This window comes from Bombus pyrosoma, linkage group LG3 (assembly GCF_014825855.1).
Source record: "Bombus pyrosoma isolate SC7728 linkage group LG3, ASM1482585v1, whole genome shotgun sequence".
In the NCBI taxonomy this organism is placed as follows: domain Eukaryota; kingdom Metazoa; phylum Arthropoda; class Insecta; order Hymenoptera; family Apidae; genus Bombus; species Bombus pyrosoma.
Window position 1 is genome coordinate 5063707 of NC_057772.1, and position 19215 is coordinate 5082921.

At 39.2% G+C, this 19215-nt stretch overlaps 1 protein-coding gene across 7 annotated transcripts in view; it reads right to left on the minus strand.

Annotated features, from left to right (window-relative positions):
- Positions 1 to 203: 203 nt before the first annotated feature.
- The window catches only part of LOC122577925 (protein rhomboid), a 171570-nt gene continuing 152558 nt past the window's right edge, over positions 204 to 19215 (minus strand). For 6 of the 7 annotated variants that reach the window (XM_043749633.1, XM_043749631.1, XM_043749637.1 and 3 more), the window contains 4 exons: positions 18005 to 18270; positions 10587 to 10757; positions 9488 to 9643; positions 204 to 8844 (listed from right to left, as the gene is read on the minus strand). In XM_043749633.1, the coding sequence (XP_043605568.1) occupies positions 8524 to 8844; positions 9488 to 9643; positions 10587 to 10757; positions 18005 to 18259 (903 nt within the window). In that variant the 5' untranslated portion in view covers positions 18260 to 18270 and the 3' untranslated portion in view covers positions 204 to 8523. The remainder of the gene's footprint in view (positions 8845 to 9487; positions 9644 to 10586; positions 10758 to 18004; positions 18271 to 19215) is intronic. The other variant, XM_043749638.1, reaches the window with a different exon arrangement.

The window sequence follows — 19215 nt, forward strand, 5'->3', positions numbered from 1 at the left end:
AGTATAATAGCATGAATTTACATAAAAATTCTCTTACCTTCTGGTCGAATCACGTTCGATCTTCTCCTAATCGTTCGATCATCGTCACGAAACATCGACCGTCCCAGCTATCAATCATTTATAAGAGGAAATTATCCGTAAAATTGGACTAAATCCGGCCGTAGCGTGTGTTTGTTGAAGGTAGAAGGCAACAGGATTACGGGAATCGTGGAACGATTTCGACTTTATTGCAGGCAATCGATTGTTTCGATACACAGTGGAGAGGTGACAACCCTCCGTTAAATATGCCCGTGATCAAATCACAGCGTATATAATCGTATTTATATTTATATCCAATTAGTCGGTTGTATTTACAGATATATTCGTATTATCATTACTATTATTATTATTATTATTATTATAATTATTAATCGTGTCGACGTAGGTTTCGTAACACTAACATAATCACAGCCAGTTCGCCTCGTGTGTGTCTGTATACCTGTCTGTATATCTGTAAGTGTATAATGATATCGATAAACAAATACATAGGTACAGTGATCGACTAAATTGCCGGAGAGAACACATCTTCTTCCATTCGGATTGCCCACAAATAATCGTCATTGAAAATTACGGTGAAAAGCGGTTGACTTTACAAATGTCCTTGAGATCTTTCCGCTTCTTGATTCGACGTTCTTTTATCACCTTAAAAGATTATTTTCCTGAATAATATTATTTGAATAATGAAAGAACAAAAATACCTCGGGCGTAAATCTTATTGTCTAACGGAGCAGCCACTTCTCTCTCTTATCTTTGGTGATACGTGGGAACAAAATCAATGGACAGGGATAAATTGTTATTCGATGAAAATATTTGAAAAATTTGTTTTGCGAATTTTGTATTATCGATGGCACGTTTCATCGAGACGTAGATACGAAAAGACGAATTTTGGAAAATTTGTGGGTAATCTGAACACGATTCGGCGCGCTACTTTACTATCGAGTAAGTACTACGTACAGTTATAAATGTATTGTATTCCGGTTTTGGCAGCATCGTTAATGCATCGTCGCGGCTTAACCAAAGGAAACGCGATTAAACTATAAATCGGGCTCCCGAACGAGAATATTCTTTCCATTTGCCCGAGAAGCTTGGATTCCTTTTTATCGTTCGTATCCAGCCGGTTTTCAAGATCTTCGATTTACTTTTCCACCGTTTAAAATTCTCAACGAGCTTCTAACAAAATTAATTAGACGTTTTATCCGAGATTTTCCACTTAAATTCACCAACTTTTCGTTTCTTTTCGTTAGAGACGCGGAAATTCTTTTCTCGTCCCGGCTCTTTTTGCTACGAATCGGTTGAAAATCGGAATTCTTGAAAATCAACGATACGTTTTCTGGATTTGATGAAAAGAATCCAAGGAAGAGCATTTTAACAGCGCTTCTTATCCCCTAACAGCCTTCAAAGATCTGATCCTTTCATCCCTTTTCTCTGTCCATGTTCTATTGCACAAGAATTGGTCGACGGGCAATTTGTTGCCTGAAACTTCAACTACGAGTCGTTTTCTTAGTCCGTCGATTATTTTTAGTAAAATAGTCGGTGATAATAATTACTTTCTCTTCCCATTTCTCTTCTATCATCACACGCATACTTCGATTAATTAGCCAATTCCTCGAACGAATTTTCCATTACTGATCACAGTAATTATCCTCTTCCATTGCACAATTCCTTCGCCAAAAATTCCATTGTCAAACGTAACAATTACAATCTTACAGATAACACTAATTAAATTCCTTCCACCCTCTATAACACCGTAAAATTGAGACTCAAAAATTGTTTACTCATATATCTACACTCTCTAAATCTTACTCTATTTCCTTAAGCCATCAAACGATCATCTTAGAAAACGACTGTTAAACAATTTATTAGTAATAATTTTTAGCCTCCTATAAGTAAATAATTATTACATTGAAACAAAAACTCAACGATTAACTGGAACCTCTTTTATCATATACGAAAACTAAAAGAAAAACAAAACGGGCGATGATTATAGAGGGTTAATTAACCGATAAAAGTGCAACCACTCTCGCTTAACCCCTTACGATCCCTTACGATCTTAATAATTCGAATTATAATAAATTAATACGTGTTTTTCCACCAAAAATTGTCTCAGATTAACGTAACCATCAATACCAGCGCAACATCTTAACAACACCTATCGATAAAAGATAAGTTCACAATTTCCACAATCTGCAGGTTTGAAACCAAAATGAAAATCCCAACCATCCATTGTTTCAAACATTACGAAACCTTCTCTTGTCGAATCAAATCTGTAATTTTCGCATAGTTTATGACTTGACGTCGCGAGACAAGAGGTGAAATTGCCGTGGAATTTTCATAGAAGCGAGAATCGCGGAAAAACACTTTCCGCATAGAATTAAAGATTACGGCGTCGTAAATGTAAAAGCGCACGTGGCAACGGAGATTTTTAATTTCTCTGCTCTGGACGTGGAAAAAGAAAGGATACGCGATAAGAGCGCGGGGCAAGGAGAAGCAACTAAGAGCCGCGTTCGAAATTCTGCCCACGTTCGCACTCGCGTACGCGTGAACACCCCACGCGTCGTTTCCGCGCTTCTCGGAATTTTCTGCGCGCGTTTACCTCCATTAAATTCTCCTATTCCGCCGTCTCTTCTATTCTTTCATCGCATACTCGCGAATGATACACTCTCACCGATCGATTCAGTGGGATAGGATTACTCGACTGATTTCTGGCTGCAAGTTGCCGAGAACAGGCTGAGTAGCAACCCCTTTGCGCTCTCTCCACCTTTGCGGCAGCGTCTTTCATTTGAACGTGTCGCATGACTCAAGTTACCGATCGCGATACGGAGATTCGCTTTCGAAACGTTAATTTTGATTACGAATTCTCGAAGTTGTAGGGTTCGACGACTTCAAGATGGGAATTTTCAAAAGACAGATCGTTTTGGTTATCAGCAAATTAAGTTTGAATGATAACGTTGACGCGATATCTCATTTGGAATATTTTTTGGGGGGGTAAAGTTACGTTATAAAATTTGTATTCTCTTAATATCGCTATTATAGAAAGAAATTGCAGCGATTCAGCTGAAATTCGCCAATTGCACGAAGTTTATAGAAATTGAAACGTCCATAAGATTACGATAAGCTGAATACCCCTTGGTCCTTTGATGGATATTTAGGCAAACTCGTAGTTTTACGAACACGATCGAAGAAGCAGAATTCCAGGGTTCTTAATTTAAATCTTAGTTTAAATTAATCATTGAAAAGATTTGTTTCATCTTTTAATATGTTGGACCACGGTGGAGTGAATAAATATATGCGTGTGGCGAAGATTACCGATGTAGGCAGTGTATCGATAAAATTGTTTATTAAGAACAAAAAATTGCAGCGATTCAGCTGAAATTCGCCAATTGTACGAAATTTATAGAAATTGAAACGTCCATAAGGTTACGATAAGCTGAATACTCCTTGGTCCTTTGGTGATATTTACGCAAACTGGTAGTTTTATGAACACGATCGAAGAGGCAGAATCCCAGGGGTTCTTAATTTAAATCTTAATTAAATTTAAAGATCACCGGTATGGGCAGTGTATCAACAAAATTGTTTCTTTCAAACAATGCAACGAGCAAGATGGTTTAAGGTTTTGTATAGTGGAGAAAAATCAGTCAATTTCTATCGAGTATTCGTATTATAGATGAAGAATCGCAGAAGATGAGGAAGAAGAAGACACGAGTGATTCATTATTGAGGGAAAATAGTGGTCAGTTGGGAAACTGTATTGCGGTGGTCCTTGTACACTCGCCGTCAGAGAAATTCGTGGCAACAGGGCAATTCTCTGAAATTCGTCGCCTAAGCATCCTGTTCATGCAAATGCGTCCTCTGAATCGTCAGAGGAGCGCGGTGTGTCACCTCCGTCGTACTGTCCTCGTGTCTAAGGCACGAGCCTCCTGGGAAACCTTACTAATGAGTCCATTAGTAGCTCCAGGACGAAATGCCATCTCCTCCTGTCTTTTCATTCATCTCTTTCTCTCTTCTTTATAGTATCACATTACATAAAAATCAATATTAACTCTACGATAGAATTACTATCTCTATTATTTATAGTAAACCATAGAAATATTCAAGATAGAGAAATCTTCCATTATGGAGGAATTATCTTGCGTACGTCTGTGTTATAGGGGGACGGTACACTGGCAGTGTTTGTAAATTTGGAAGTTTAGAAAGTTAATTTTGATCCCGTTTTGGGAAACTTGGGTCATGTCCTTAAGCATATTTTAGAAGAACTTCCTCGAATTTAGGCTCGTGAATATCACACGAGCGATAACAGATGCAAAGTGGCAATTTATTTATGGAATTACGTAAAAGACTACGTCCTGATTTTTTAATCGAGAATACATTTGCTTTCTGAGACAGACGAGCAACATTTTAACGTAGCGATAGCCAAATGAAAGAATCGGAGCGCAAAGGGGGTAAATCGAATGCGCACGAAAAGTACTTGAAAAAGCGCTAGAAGTAAATCTGATCTAGCAACTACGACAGATGAAAATACATAATGAGAATCAAAGATGAAAATGCGTAAAAACAAAGTCTAAGGAAAGTTCAAGAAATTGGAAGAATATTGGGAGAATACTTTGGACAATTAACATTGCGTTTTAATTAAAATTCACGCGTGTAAATCTACGATATAATATTCCGAAACTCGAAAGCAAGGAAAACCACAGATAGATAAGAGGAAATAAATTTTTGAATATAAAACGATTTGAACGCGAAAAATTATAGTGGATCGAGACATATAACTTTCGAATGGTAGTGGTGCGATTTTTCAGAAGGAAATCAGGTCGTTCCGCGACGCGTCATCTTTGACGACAACGACGTCCTCGACTCGACGACCATCCACCTTAACGGGAAAACGCATCGTTGGGACGACGAATCGAGGGATCGTGAAATGCATTTCTCGAGTCGCGCAATTTTCTCTCCCGGTTTCATCCACGGTATCGGCTGGGAAAAAAGAGTGATAAGAGGAATTCGTCGTTCGCAGCCGCTTTTTAAATAACGAATACCCAACTTATCGTTACTTTAATCGTTACTTTATAGCGAAGAATTACCTTAGAACATCCTTATCGACTAATTATCGCTATTTATTCCTGGATACGTACAAAAATCAACGAACGTTAATTTTCAAATCGCCAAGATAATAAAATTGTCGAATTAAAGATATTTCTAATTAACAAAGGAATTTCTAATAGTAGACGTTCAAGTACGAAGGACAATTATTAAATCGTTCTAAACGTGACTGATTAAATTTGATTAAAATTAGTTGTTTAGAAATCAATCTTTGCTCTCAATTAGCAATTACAAGACATTTTTCTATAATCGTGAAAGTATTACTCTTTGATAGCAAATTTGCTAGAGTAAAATACATAATTTAAGGAGGAAAATTGTTCTTCAACAGGAAACTCTGTTTTCATCTTAGAGCTTCAGCATTTAAGGATTCTTCGATAATGAAAAAAAGAGAAAATAGGGGAAAAGCTTGGAAATTACAGCATGTAATTTGTACAACAGGTATTTCTTGACTGAAAAAATTATTCCATGTGTTCATAAATGAAGTGAACTTAAAAAACGACTTTTTTTTGGAAAAGTACACGCAGCGTAATGTCTCTCTTGTTCATCGATTTTCGTGCAACCAGGAACAACGGTCTACCAATACGTTACCAATCAACGGATTTCAGGCTTACTACTAGTCAATTGTACAGTCGTCGCCTCGGCAACTATCTGCCGATCGACATCATTCGCTACAGTTCTCGTGCCATTGTCCTGAACGCTTCGATTCAACAAAATCATCTTATCCACCTATTAAACGCTCTTCTTTCTCTCTAACCTTCGAACTTTCACGAATCAGTCTTTCACTCACCGTTTCGTCGAACGAGAACACAAAACAAGATTCATACCTTTGATTCTCCACTCGATTGTACAGTTTCTCTTTACATCAAGTACAGTCTAAAGTTCTACAGCGATCTTTAAGAAGTCCAACTTCTTTAATCTTTTTGACTTTTCCTTCTATCGTTTCTTTTGCCTAAGAAAGACGAACGTTTCATGTTTTCTTCGTCCGCTAAATGTACAGCAAAAGTGCGAAAAGCTATGCTTTTAACATTTTTCCTTTATCTATCAAGGGCTAAGGTCGAACGTTCGTATCAGTTTATCTTTGAATAGTCTGCTTTCTTCGACCTTTGCTTTTAATCTCTTTCTCATCCGTCGAGAACTAAAAAGAAAATTGAAATTATACACGAAATTTATTTTCCAACAGTCTATTTTCTTCAACTTTCGTCCGATCTTTTCTGCATAGCCACTGAGTAACCAGCGAAGAGTATTTTATTATTATCGATCACACTCATTATTGAACACTGTCTAACTTCCGATTTCAATCTGTTCTTCATCCACCTAGGAACTGAAGTAAATTGAAACTATATCACCAAGTTTTAACTCTCGACGATCTATTCCCTTCAATTTCTCCTTTCAATTTATTCCTCCTTCGTTGAAAGTTAAGGGGTCTAAAGTTGAACAACCAAATCCATCGTTTCACATGGCACGCATTATCGAAGAACCAAATCAGTAGTTACCTTAATCTCTACTTTCAACATTCTGCTATTTATCAAACACACGGTCAAACTTACTGATCCCGTCATTATACGGTGCAACTCTTTCAATTTCTTCTTTCTATCTTTTCTCCGTTCGCCGAGGGTGCAATTAAAAGTTCTACGTTCACCGTTAAACAATCCCAGTCCCGTCAATTCCTTCTTCTCGCTTCTTTTCAATCGTCGAAGGTGTACAATCGAGAGTTCTACATCCATCTCCAAATGGAATTCTACGCCTCTTTCAGAATCCAGCTCCTCCGCTTTCATCCAAACAAACACCAAAAAGCGTCAAGTCGAAGTTTCCTATTCATCTTGGCGTCTTAACATTGATGAGTGCAATAAAGAATCGCGATATAAGCGATTTATACGACGCGTCCATTCTTCGTCGAAACGACGTCGATTCGTCAACCGTTGGAACAAACGTTGGCCACGAGCAACGACCTCTCGTAATCCCACGATTAGAGACAGCTTGGCCAACGTAAATTTCCAGAATATCTTTCTGCTGCTTTCCGCTAGCCGAATACATCAGGTAGAAATTGAAGAACGGCTAGACCTTGCAGAGAAGTATACTAAACACAGACAGGATGCTATAGTTCTTTCGAAAAGCAGACCCTTGATCATTCCTGTCGATACAGTCGAAGAAACTTGAATCGAGCCAGCTGGAATTTCAGGCAATTTTCTTCCTTCTTTCTCTCCCTAAGATTGGTTTAGATTGCTCTCGCTTTTTATATTTATTTATTTATTTATTTATTTTTTTTTTTGGTTGATCGATTGATCTTGCTTTTTCTTTATTTTTATTTTTATCTATTTTAGGCGATTCATTCGGTGAGTGGTTCTCTTCTGGCAGTTTCGGTAAAGGTAAATATTATTTCGATAGAAATCGCTGGACCGTTTTAATTCCTCAGCGATTTTCGTTCCCTTAAATATTTAAATATTTGTTGCGGAAAGTATTTCTCCTTTTGTAATTAAACGCACGCTTTTCTCGGCTTGATAAACTCTAAGTTTAGCCAAGTTCTTAATAAGATTAACGTACATGTATCTTTGTCCCTCTTCTGCTTTCTTCCTGCTTCGATAGATACATTTCCATCCATCTTCAATTTCCTTCTTCTCAATTTATATCCGACAATCGCTACAAATAAGAAGCCTTCTACTCCTTCAATTTAATTATTCACTCAACTGAACAGTTCGAAGCATCTCTTCTTCCACGCGTATCGCAACAACGACTTGCAAATAGTCTTCAATCGTAATACCTCCCACGAGCTTCTTACTCTTCTCTTCGTTTAATTGTTTACCCATTTGCACGGTTTACAAAATTTGTTCTTCCACGCGTATCGCAACAACAGTCTGCGAGTAGCTGCTCCAATCGATCTACGCCCACGTTGTACATCAACCACTTGCTCTTTAACAGCGCACGATGCTTTTCCGTTCCGTTTCATTTATATCCAACGTTTTATTTTTCCTTCCATATAATTGTTCACCCATTTGCGCAGTTCGAACAACAATTTTTCTTCCACGCAATATCAATCTACAAATCCTCACGTCACCGTAATACATTCGCCGACATATCTTTTCAACGACGCTTTTCAGTTCCATTTACAGTTCCATATTATTTTTGCTTCCAAATTCAAGAAATTTTAGTTTCGAAAGTTTTTCGTCTTTAACGTTATCTTCCAATTCTCTTCCTTTTTCTTTTCTTATAATTTCACGCGATCCCAACTTCGACGACGATCATTTCTTTCCCTGGGTCCGAGCAACGTCGTAAAAATTTTCCCATTGCCAGCGAGTTGCGCGATTTCCTACTCGAAAACGCTCTCGGCGGCCTCCCTGATCTTGACGATGAGGAAGGACCGTCTGCAGAGCTTGACGAGCAGCTCGATCCTCTGTCAGGAGGGCTTCCTGAGCTGTGGCAACGCGATCACGTAGATGTTGCCCAAAATAGCGCCGACCACGAGCAGCATCACGCTGATCGCGCTTAGAAGTCGCACGAACCTCACGAATCTTCGTCCTCTAGCGTCTTTCTTGCTTTGATTCGGGAACACTGCCAGCCCTAGGAGTGGTCCTGCCAGGGCGCCAGCCACGTGAGCTGCCCATCCGACTCTACCGCAACCGAGCAGTGCTGGAATTGGGAGTGACGCCACGTCTGCGCTTGCTAAGAGTAACACGGCACCTAGACGCCAGCCGGCGTAGCGGAGTTCTCCGTGACACTGGAAATTAAAGACAGAGAAAAGTCACGAGTCAAGGTTTGACGAGTGGTTGGTAGATAAAAGTTCTTTGCGTTTGATCGCGTTAAGGGAAATTGGAACGAAGCAGAAGTATTAATTCGAGAAGATGTCGCAAGGTTTCGTTTCTAAGGAAATCTTGATGGCATTAAAACTGGAAACGCAGCAGTAGACGCGCAGTAGAACGAAGTTGCAGAAAGTTGGATCATGGTGTATTTACAATAAGATTACGAACTTCTGGGCAACTAAGGTGATTGTAAACGACATGGAACATCTTCTTTTAATTATCTGGGAAGTATGTCGGTGACGTTACAAATAATAAAAGACGAACGAAACTAGACGGTTGTGTTAGAGTTCGTTGTAGAAGATCGTAGTAGAATGTTGCAAGTTCGGGCAAATTAAAATTGTACGAAGCAAGTTGAACAATCGTTGCCTAGTCGCCTAGAAGCGCAGTTTTCTTCTATGTGCGTAAGTGTAGATTTAAAACTTTCGATTTGAAACGTTACTTCACTGTATAATAAGGATGCAAAGGAAGATAAAAAGGAATCGACGATTTCTGCATAGGTAAATTTTATTTTATATGCATACGTATGTGAATAATAGCAGAATAATATAATTTGTAACTAACCAGGTAAAGATGCGCCAGATGACTGGTAAGTAAAGCATAGACACCCGCAGAAGCGCCGACCAGGAAGAGGCTCGGTTGAAGAAGAGATGCTCCAAGGGCTCCGCAAACACCACCTCCTAAGTAGATGGTTGCCACCCCTATTCGACCCTGTTCCACCTACGACCACCGATATCGTCTTTCGTTCGTTCGACGAAATATTTTCTATGCCCTTAGAGAACATTCTTTCTAATACGAAATTCTCTCTTCGATCGTCGAATATTAATCGAATAACTAAAAAATTTAGATAATGACAAAATACAAGAGAAACAGAATGAAAAGGGATGATAAATTTCGATCAATTAGCCAGTGTAAAATTTTCCATCCATTTAATATTAGAACTATCACAGTGTTTCGAATAACTCATTCGTCACTTCCCATAGAAATGTTATATATATTTGATCGATCGATAACGATGATCGAAATAAGCAATCCGTTATTTTCCGTAAAAGTTTTACAAATTTGCCAACGCCGAAATGACCAATCTGTAATGATTCGACTCGTACAAATTTTCTAGATTTACGACGGCAAATATCGCGAATTTTTTGTGACCTTTTTGCGAAATCTACGGATAAACGGTGGCTCGTTAGGAGAAGATATTTCGTAAAAAGTAACGGAAGACCGAGGGAGATATCGTAGGTTATAAATAAAGATCGCGTATGTTTTACATTTTAAACGGAACCGGCATAATTCTTAATCGAAACAACGTTCGTCTATCTACATCGAAGAACCATTAATTCAAACGTTGTTTAAATGCCAATATAGCGAATGACTAAACAAAAATAAAATACCGATAGCCTGTGTACATTCGTGCATACATTACGCTTTAATTTCTCTGACGCATGTTTTATCCCTCGATAGTTCTAATGTTAAATTCCAACTGCCGTTCTTTCCATGCCTTTGTGTTCTTTCGATAATGACTTTTCACTCGATGCGCAGCCCCTTTGAACGCGATCGATCGGTTCAGCCAAAGATACACTTTGCCGAGCGTCGCGAATGAGAAAAGAGAAAGAGTAGCCAACGAACGAGACTGGCTGGTCGACAATTAGTTTGATTAACTCACCTCGAGCGGAGTGGCGAGCACCAGTTGGATGACTACGTTCAACGCAAGGTGAAGCGCGTTCGAGTGCAGCAGCATGTACGAGACGAACCTCCAGCCCTGCACCCTCTGACGTGGATCGTAGACCAACCACCTGCGCAACGTCGCCTCGTCTCCCAGGCAGTGAACGGCTATCTGTCGTCATCCAGAATGCATTTCAATCGTCGATGTCATGCTATTTAGCGTACAGGATGCGTGATAACGTGCAGCGTTACGTGTTCGCAAGGGTAAGGTTCTAGCAAACAGCGTTCGAAAATTGAGATTGATATTTGAATTTTCTAGTGAAACGTGTTTCAAGGCTGACCTTTGACAAAGGATACAGGGTTTTATAAAAATCGTATTTGAATAGTATCGTATGGTCTTGACACTGTGTAGAATTTGCACGATACGATGGAAGGTGTTTTAAGGATGAGTTTTGTTTGTCGCAAGAAATATAGAAAGTTTGTGATTGAATTTCAGTTGTTTCGTATCGTTGCGGTTGTATTTGTTCGACTCGGTGAAACGTTGCTTGTAAGGATTTGGCAAGGAATATAATTTGAAAGTTGCACGACGTTCTAAGAAACGAAGGTTTTCAGAAAATCTTAATTCCAATTAAATTCACGGCGTTACGCCACGCCAGCCATTTTCACGACAATGAACGAATTATACGGCTGGTTTCGCGATAACACAGCGTCTTTTCTCGCAGCTAAGCACACCGTGCACGGCGTCAATTATCATTCATAATAACGCTAGGGATATTCGGATCGTTCATTATTTAAAGGCTGACAACGACGCGACGGCAGTGTTTATTCGGCATTAAACAAGCAGTTTTGATTAATTACCATTTTGCCTGGTTGAATTTCCATACGCCAATGGAATTAATTATTCGCTAGGTTGTTCATCGATAATGCGCGTTCGAGTTTTTGCTCCTTCGGTTCAGTCGATGAACCGAATAGAGTTTGCCACGTGGAAATTTCGCCAATATTCTTGCTTTTTCTAGCATTATCAACAATCGCAGCTAATTATGACAGCAAAACTATATCGAAAATATATTTGCTAAGTTGAGGATGAATCTTACTTTGATCACAGACATTTCAACGTAGTTTGAACACCGCCCAATAAAGATTAAAAACGATTCTAAAATTTTCAAATTTCCGCATCTCCGGATATCTTCGAATCTCCAAATGTCGAGATATTAAAATTTCCGAATCCTCTAATTTGCAATTCTGTAGTTTCCAAATCTTCGAATCCTTCGTCTTACCTTATTTACATTAAACAACGTGCCGCGACTGAAAGGCACACAGTGGTCGTAAAAGCTGGGGCGTAAAGATAAAAGGGAAAAGGGGGGCACGAAAGCGGCGTGTATCCGCATCGCTGGATGATTTACGCGGGGGGAAAGCCTTGTGTCGCGATCCGGGGCGCGAACACGTCGGGTCAAACGTAAGAAGAAACGTTTCTCCGCGGAAAAGAGCGAAAAGATCGTAGCGAACAGGAGCTAGAGGAGTGGAGAAAGAGATACGAGATTTTGTACGATTTGTGGTCCAACGAGCTGGCGGCGTGTCGTAAGTCTGGGCTAAACTGCCGAGTAAATATGCGCTATGAAAATGGCCACGGAAACTTTGATACATGGGCATGTGCGCTTGAATTTCCAGTTTCGCGGATGGACGATAAGAAAAGCTAGAAGTTTCTGAATAATGAGAAGGAGGGGCACGTTTTACGATAAGTTTCGAGGGCGGACAGTCTCGTTCGAAGCCTGAGAGACGTATTACGCGTGTTTGAACGTGATTAAGTGGACGTTTGTTGTCACTTCTTCGATTGAAATGGGATCTTATAATTGAAGGGTTCGCAATATCATCGAATTACGCAGGAATTTCTAATAAATGATTTATAGACTGGAATACGAATGACGAACTTTAAAAGAATATCGGTACACAGTGTCTGTCAGGAATTTCGCTGATATAAATGGACGAGCACGAACGCCAATAAACAGCTTTTCCAATTATTTCGGCGATCGTAGAACCACTGGGACTAGTCTGTTCGAACGAAATTATTCATAAAACGAATTTCCTCGCCATTTATCGGGATGGTCAACGAATAAATTTCCACGGAACACGAAGCACGTCAAAACATCCACGAGAACATCAATCCTTTTTTTTCTATTTTTTCCTCTCTTTTCTTTTTTTTTTTTTTTTTTTTTTTTGCTGCCGAAACTGGATGGTTGTCGGAGGCATATAGTTGTCAGGCTAGAAACACCTGTCGTCATCGGACGATTTCTCTCGATTCGACCGGGTTCTGATTATACAGCGAGTTTAGCGAGGTTTTCAGGACCATCGGATCGCTCGAAGTAATAAATCTGGAAATTCCTGCGTACAGCAAGCATCGAGATGGATTTGATTAAAAATTATCGGACATCGCAGCCGAAAAATTACGAATAAAGAAGATTCTGTTTCGTGGAACCCATGGTTCTTGATAAAAGGGAAATAACGAAAGGCAAATGCGTTCTCGATGATCTTCTATATGAAACGATGGAAATGTAATAGTTGAAATTTAAGGTAAAATTGGTATTGACGATTGGAAATAGTAATATGAAAGAATGTAACGGTTAAGGAGAAAAATATATCAAAACGTATAAAAACGTAGAGTTTGCTAAAATTCCACAGTAACAGATTTTAGAGAGAAAAAACAAAACAAATATACAATAGTCAAAAATAGCAAAACCTGATACTTGAAAACGATAACGATAGAAAATGAAAATTGCTCTAATATTTTAAAATTCATGCTATCGATGTTCGATACTCGCTAAAATTGTAGATCATTTATGTGATATGAATTTGACATTTTATTACTAGCAATATCATGAATTTTATTTATGTAAAACGATAAATATAGAATAAATAAAAATAATTAAAAACAGATAAAAGGAAGAAAAATATACTGTCGATATTTCAAGTGACCTAAATATTAAAACAATGAATAGATTGATATTGTCTCACGTTGCTAGCCTATAGATACAAAATGATGTCCCAAGAGATCTGTGAATCGAGTTTAACGCACAATCGATCGAAACTATTGTACTATTGTAACGACAGACGATCCAATAGGAATCTCGTACTTTCAATTTTTCATTTCTGTTTGAAATTTCTATCGTGAAATTTTATATCCGACGGGAGACTCGATCTGAAGAAAAAAATACGCCTGTAGGATCTATGGTCAGCGTTGCCGAGATATAACATCGCTCGAGAGAACGATAAAGTTCATGGATTGGTCGTGTACAAGTTTCGTTTTCGTTTCTTCCATTAAATAAATCATAAACTGTCGACCGCCTACGGAAACAAATGTATACGAGTATTTTTCGATTCTCTGCTTAACTATAGAACTTTACGCTTCAATTTATTTGAAAAAAGAAGAGAAAAAAGAAAGAAAAAGTACATTTATTAGCGAGCGATATTCGATAAAACGTGAATACGAATAAAAATAACGCATCCGATATTTCTACTGTGACAAATAAAGTAGAAAACTACAAGGTCCTATAATCGTGACAAAAACTTTCAAACGTTCTCGAATCTCTTTAATACTATTTATCGTTGTCGATTGAAATTATTGAGATATGTATAATTTTATGTGCTGGACTGGATTAGCTGCGTAGTAGCGTATACATGTATGTGAACATCAAGTATGTGTGCGCGCGGCGTCTCGAAAACAAAGGATGGTATGGAAGAAAGTGCTGAGACGCGTGCAAATGTGTATCGATGAATATCTTTGAAATCGTTTATCAAATAAATATATAACTATTCTAGTATAAATCCCAAGTGTAAATTTAATGTTCCTATACCGTTATTTCGGCTATTAAGATCCAAAATTCTCAACAGAAATTCATACGGTAATTCAAACATTCGAAAGTCCTTTCCACGCTCTAATCCTCCGGTTTTCTATCTGCATCGGAAATTCACCAATTTGTCGTCGTTTCTACAACAGATTCGAGCAGTTACGATTGAAAAATTGGTATCCAGCGATTAACGGCGATTGTGCTGGCGTTAGGAGACTTCCCCCCTTGGATGGGAAGTTTCTAGTGATTTATCAGAACTCTCTAACGAGCTATATTTACAGGTGCACGTTTTTACTTCTGATTTATCGCGTTCGTTATCCTACATCCTCTCCTGGTGGCGTTATTACACGCGAGAAACGCGGTGCGAACCGTCGCGTCGGTGGCACGATTATTACCGAAACGGAAGTTGACTTTTCGCCGAGCGTTTCAACCAGGATACCGCCGTTTCCGCTATCTCAGCGTTTTCATTAAAGGTCCACACGGCTGGAAAACGTTATCGTTCGTTTCATCGCGCGAAACTGGACCTGCACGCCGATTAGATTCCTCTCTGTTTCGACGAATCAGCCACCGCGCCAACTCTGATTTTACCAGAGAGGGCTGTTCTCCGGGTCGAGCACAGTTCGTCGAATATCCCTTTATTGCTGGAGGAACAGGAATTTTACGCGGTTTTGGATTATTCGCCTTCTGCTGGAACCTGTTTCGTACGACAGAGAGAAACAGAGAAAGAGAGAGAGGAATTGTAATCGTGGCAAAGTATATGCAGAAATCGATCGATCGAGTGAAATTTTCTGGTCAATTGCCACAAAAGTAACTGTAGAACGGCGTGTATTTTTGGCAACTCTGAGTAGCTGCAAATACGTTGTATCTTGATTCAGTATAAAATGACAGTAATATATAGATCATTTATATTTACAGCTGGAATTCTAACGAACGTACTTGTTCAATGGTGGCAAAGTGGAAATTTGCTTCTTTTTATCTGCGAGATAATTGACAATATCGTATATTCCGATAGGATGAAAAATGGGGGAAGAGTGTAATTTATTCGTTGTTATTATTATTGCCTTTGGTGAATGTAGGCAGGTGTAAAAGCTCTGAATGAGGTGGCGTCGAACTCGATTGTCAATTTTCAACAAGTTACGTAATAAACATTGCCTTTGTACGTAATTGTGCATCGTTTGTAAAATAAATATTAAATATTAATGTCTCTTGCGCGAGCGAACGTAAAAGTCGTTACAAGAAATGTAATTATTAAACATACTACGTACTTTGGATCGTGAAAAGCATTTCCTAACTTAAATGGAACTGTACAAATTTTCGCTCTTATTCAAGATTAATCTTGTATCTTTTGTCACGAAGTTGACTAACTTGGACCAACTGTTACGACTTTAAATATTCCCATAATACTTTCTACTTATCTTTTTTAACAACCAAGAAATATCTCTTATCTTTCTCTTGGATATCGATTTAAAAAAGCCCATTAGCCACTGTTTACGTCTACTATCAATATCGAATTATCAAACTTCACAACTGAGACTAATGATGCGAAGGAACAGGCAGAGATTTATCTTGAGAGTCTTAAAAGATCAAATTCATTACGACAGTAGCTGCGATACCCATTCGAGAACTCTGTTTAAGGCGAAGAACCAAAAAAAGATGAAAAAACATTGCTCGTTCTAATTTAAAAAATTTTCAAATTAGCAACCGCTCGAATCAACAGAAGTTTTCCCCTCTAACGATTTTGGAAACTTTAAAAATCACTAAATTCAGAGGATTTTCGGTATCTACTCGTGAACGTTCCCCAAGAGGAAACAGAATCGTTCGTTCTAAAATTTCCTGAACGTGTAAATTAATTCGCTTACTTCCGACAGGTGTGTGAAAACTTTGAACGATGTAATTCAGGACGATCGCAATATCCATTGCAGAACATCCCGCAAGATAATCGTTCTGTCGCTGTTATCCGCTCGATTATCGCGTGGAAATCGGACCTCCGCATCGCGGGCCGCCATTCTTTTCAACCGCCGATCTCGCGCCGTTTCATTAACTCCGTCGACAGCGTTAACTTCTGTTTTATTGCGTGAAACTGAGCGAGGAAAGAAAGGTGCATTTAACTTGGTGGCTTTCACTCGGCGCATTTTATCCGCCACGTTCGCTGCTCGTACCGGCGAGCTTCCGGAAGTGCTCGAATAAGCTCACTGGAATTATTATCGAGCCAGAGAGAAGAATCCGACGGAGGAACGCGAAAGTACGAAAAAAGAAAGATATAGAACAGACTGAGGAACGTCTCGACTCCATTTTTTCCCCTCTTTCTTCTTCGTCTTCGTTCCTCTTCCCTTCTCTTATTTTTTCCTCCCCTTCGTTCAAGTCGAGCTAGAGTTTCTTGAAATACCAGTACGATATTCCTTCGGGAACTCGTGCGAATAATTGAGAGAGATTCCCATCGTCTCGTCCTTGTCGCAGAACAGCCTCAACGACGCATTAGCCCGGCTAATGGGAAATTTTTCGAGCTCGGACGACTCGTGCAATGCATTCACGTTTTTCGGTGAGCATCCGGTTTCCCGGATTCGACGTCACGCGGAATAATATCGACGCGCAGGACTCTTTATTTTTGCTAGAGATCGAAAGCTTCCTTTTGTAATTGTCGATAGAGGCGCGACCTCTTTTCGCCGATTTCTCGCTTCTGTAGAATTGTTTGCTGTCGAGGGTGGGAAAACGGGAACGAAAATTTCACGGTACAGCGACGATCATTCTAGCACATGCGAAAGTTGCAGATATTTCGCCAGCAAGCGACGTAACGTAGAACACGAGAAGAACGCTGGATATTTAAAACTGATTGAGTAAAAGTAAATGGAACTTAAAAACCGCTCTTCCGCAAAATATACCGCCGAACCTACACTTAGACTATCGTTCGAGGCTTCCATTCGGTTGGATTAAAACAATCTTTATCTTGTAATTAATTTTCACCTCCATTTGTAAATTGCACTGCACTCAAACGGTTCACGACCCATCCCAAAAACCTTCCATTAATCAGTGCTCAATTATGAATCACGGCGAAGTCTCGCAAACCATTCAAGAACACGTCTATTTCCAAATCAAATTACCGAAATCGTGAGTTCCACTCGAACTTCGCCATTCATTCGCAAACATCCTTGTTCTAGCTCGAAATCATTCTAACAAACGTCCCATAGTTACGTTCACGGACGCACATATTTCAAAATTCTAATCTATTAGCAGATTGCGAATAGTCGCGCGATTACATTTATATCGGTGTACAAATATAAATACGAAGAAGCGTTCGCGCATATGCAGAAATATATGAAACACGAGAAACAAGCTATCCAAACTATTCTAAACTTAATTTCAAACATAAATTTTTCATTCAAACTTATTTAACTTTCGAACGTTTAGAGTAATACACACATTTTTTTTCTTTTTTTTTTAGGTAGTTTCAATTCTTTATCCGTGCCATTAAAGATATGAATTCGCATAAATATTCTACACAGTCTATTTAGGATGAAATTATCGATCGATAGATAAAGTTTGTGAAAGATGGACAAACGAGTGGATTTATTAGAGTTACCTCTATGATGCTGATACAGATCATAAGGTAGGGCGGTCGTATCCGGAAGTTGGGCTTCCGGGGCGGTAGCGGGTGCCTGGGCGTCGGTCTAGGCGTGATCTCGTCATCCTTTGTCTTCTTGTACGAGGAGGTGACGATGATCGGCGATTCCGGGGAATAGGGCGAACCGGGTCCGGAATATGTGGTGTCGGTGCAATCCGACGAGATCGTCGACAGTGTTGGAGAGTTCTCCAGCAGCGCTGCCTCAACGTCCATGATGGCCTGGTCTACAAAAAGAGATCACCAACTCCTGTTAATCATAGAACCAGAGAAATCTCTCTTGGATAATTTAATGGTTAAAACGAATCGAATAGAATTAGTTAAAATAAGCTGAAACGTTTTGGTCCGGAGGATGACCAGATTTGTCCTGGATTTTCTGAGTTCGATGATCGAAAATTAAGACTATCGGTTAGAAGAATAACTAAAATCGATATAATTATGGAGTTTTAAATATCGACAGAGTATTTGGTTCAGAAATGAAAGCACGAATGATTTGTTTAACAAAAAGGTAAAAACTGAAATATTTTATTATTTTGACTCGAAGTGGCATTTTGAATATTAGTAAGCGAAAAGCCTCACGCGAGAGAAACAGAGAGGAACACGACTTCGCCAGACTGAATCGTCGTTCGATCATTGTCCCGTTATTGCGATAATCTCGCCGCAAGCTCGACTAATCGTAATTTATGAACCACTGCCTCCTTTCTTCACTTATCGTGCTTTCTTTTTACCCACGATTCCTACTTTTCCCGATAAGTGCTTCTATGAAAATTGAAAAGCGTAAAAGAAGAAGAAGAGGAAGTCGCGAGCAAAATCGAATCCACGTGACTGGGATGAATATCGATTAAACAAAACTCGTTTCGAGACGAAAAGGATCGGAGAGGAGAATAGAAAGGTAAAAGCAATGGAATATATAATTAGCACGAATAGGCTATCTAGACGAATAGTTAGAAGCGAATGGTTCCCTAAAGTCGCTTTAATTTAAGCCACACTTTATTGCTCGCCAGCTAGTAGGCATTAATTTGCGCGCGGTTTTAAGTATAGCGTTCCCGTATTTCAACATTTTGGTCTTCTTGTTGGAACTATCGTCTTCGATAAATTTCCGAGCTCCTGACTCTGCCAAGCGGCATTATAGGGGACGGTGTTTTATGTACTGCGGATACTTATAAATTTAT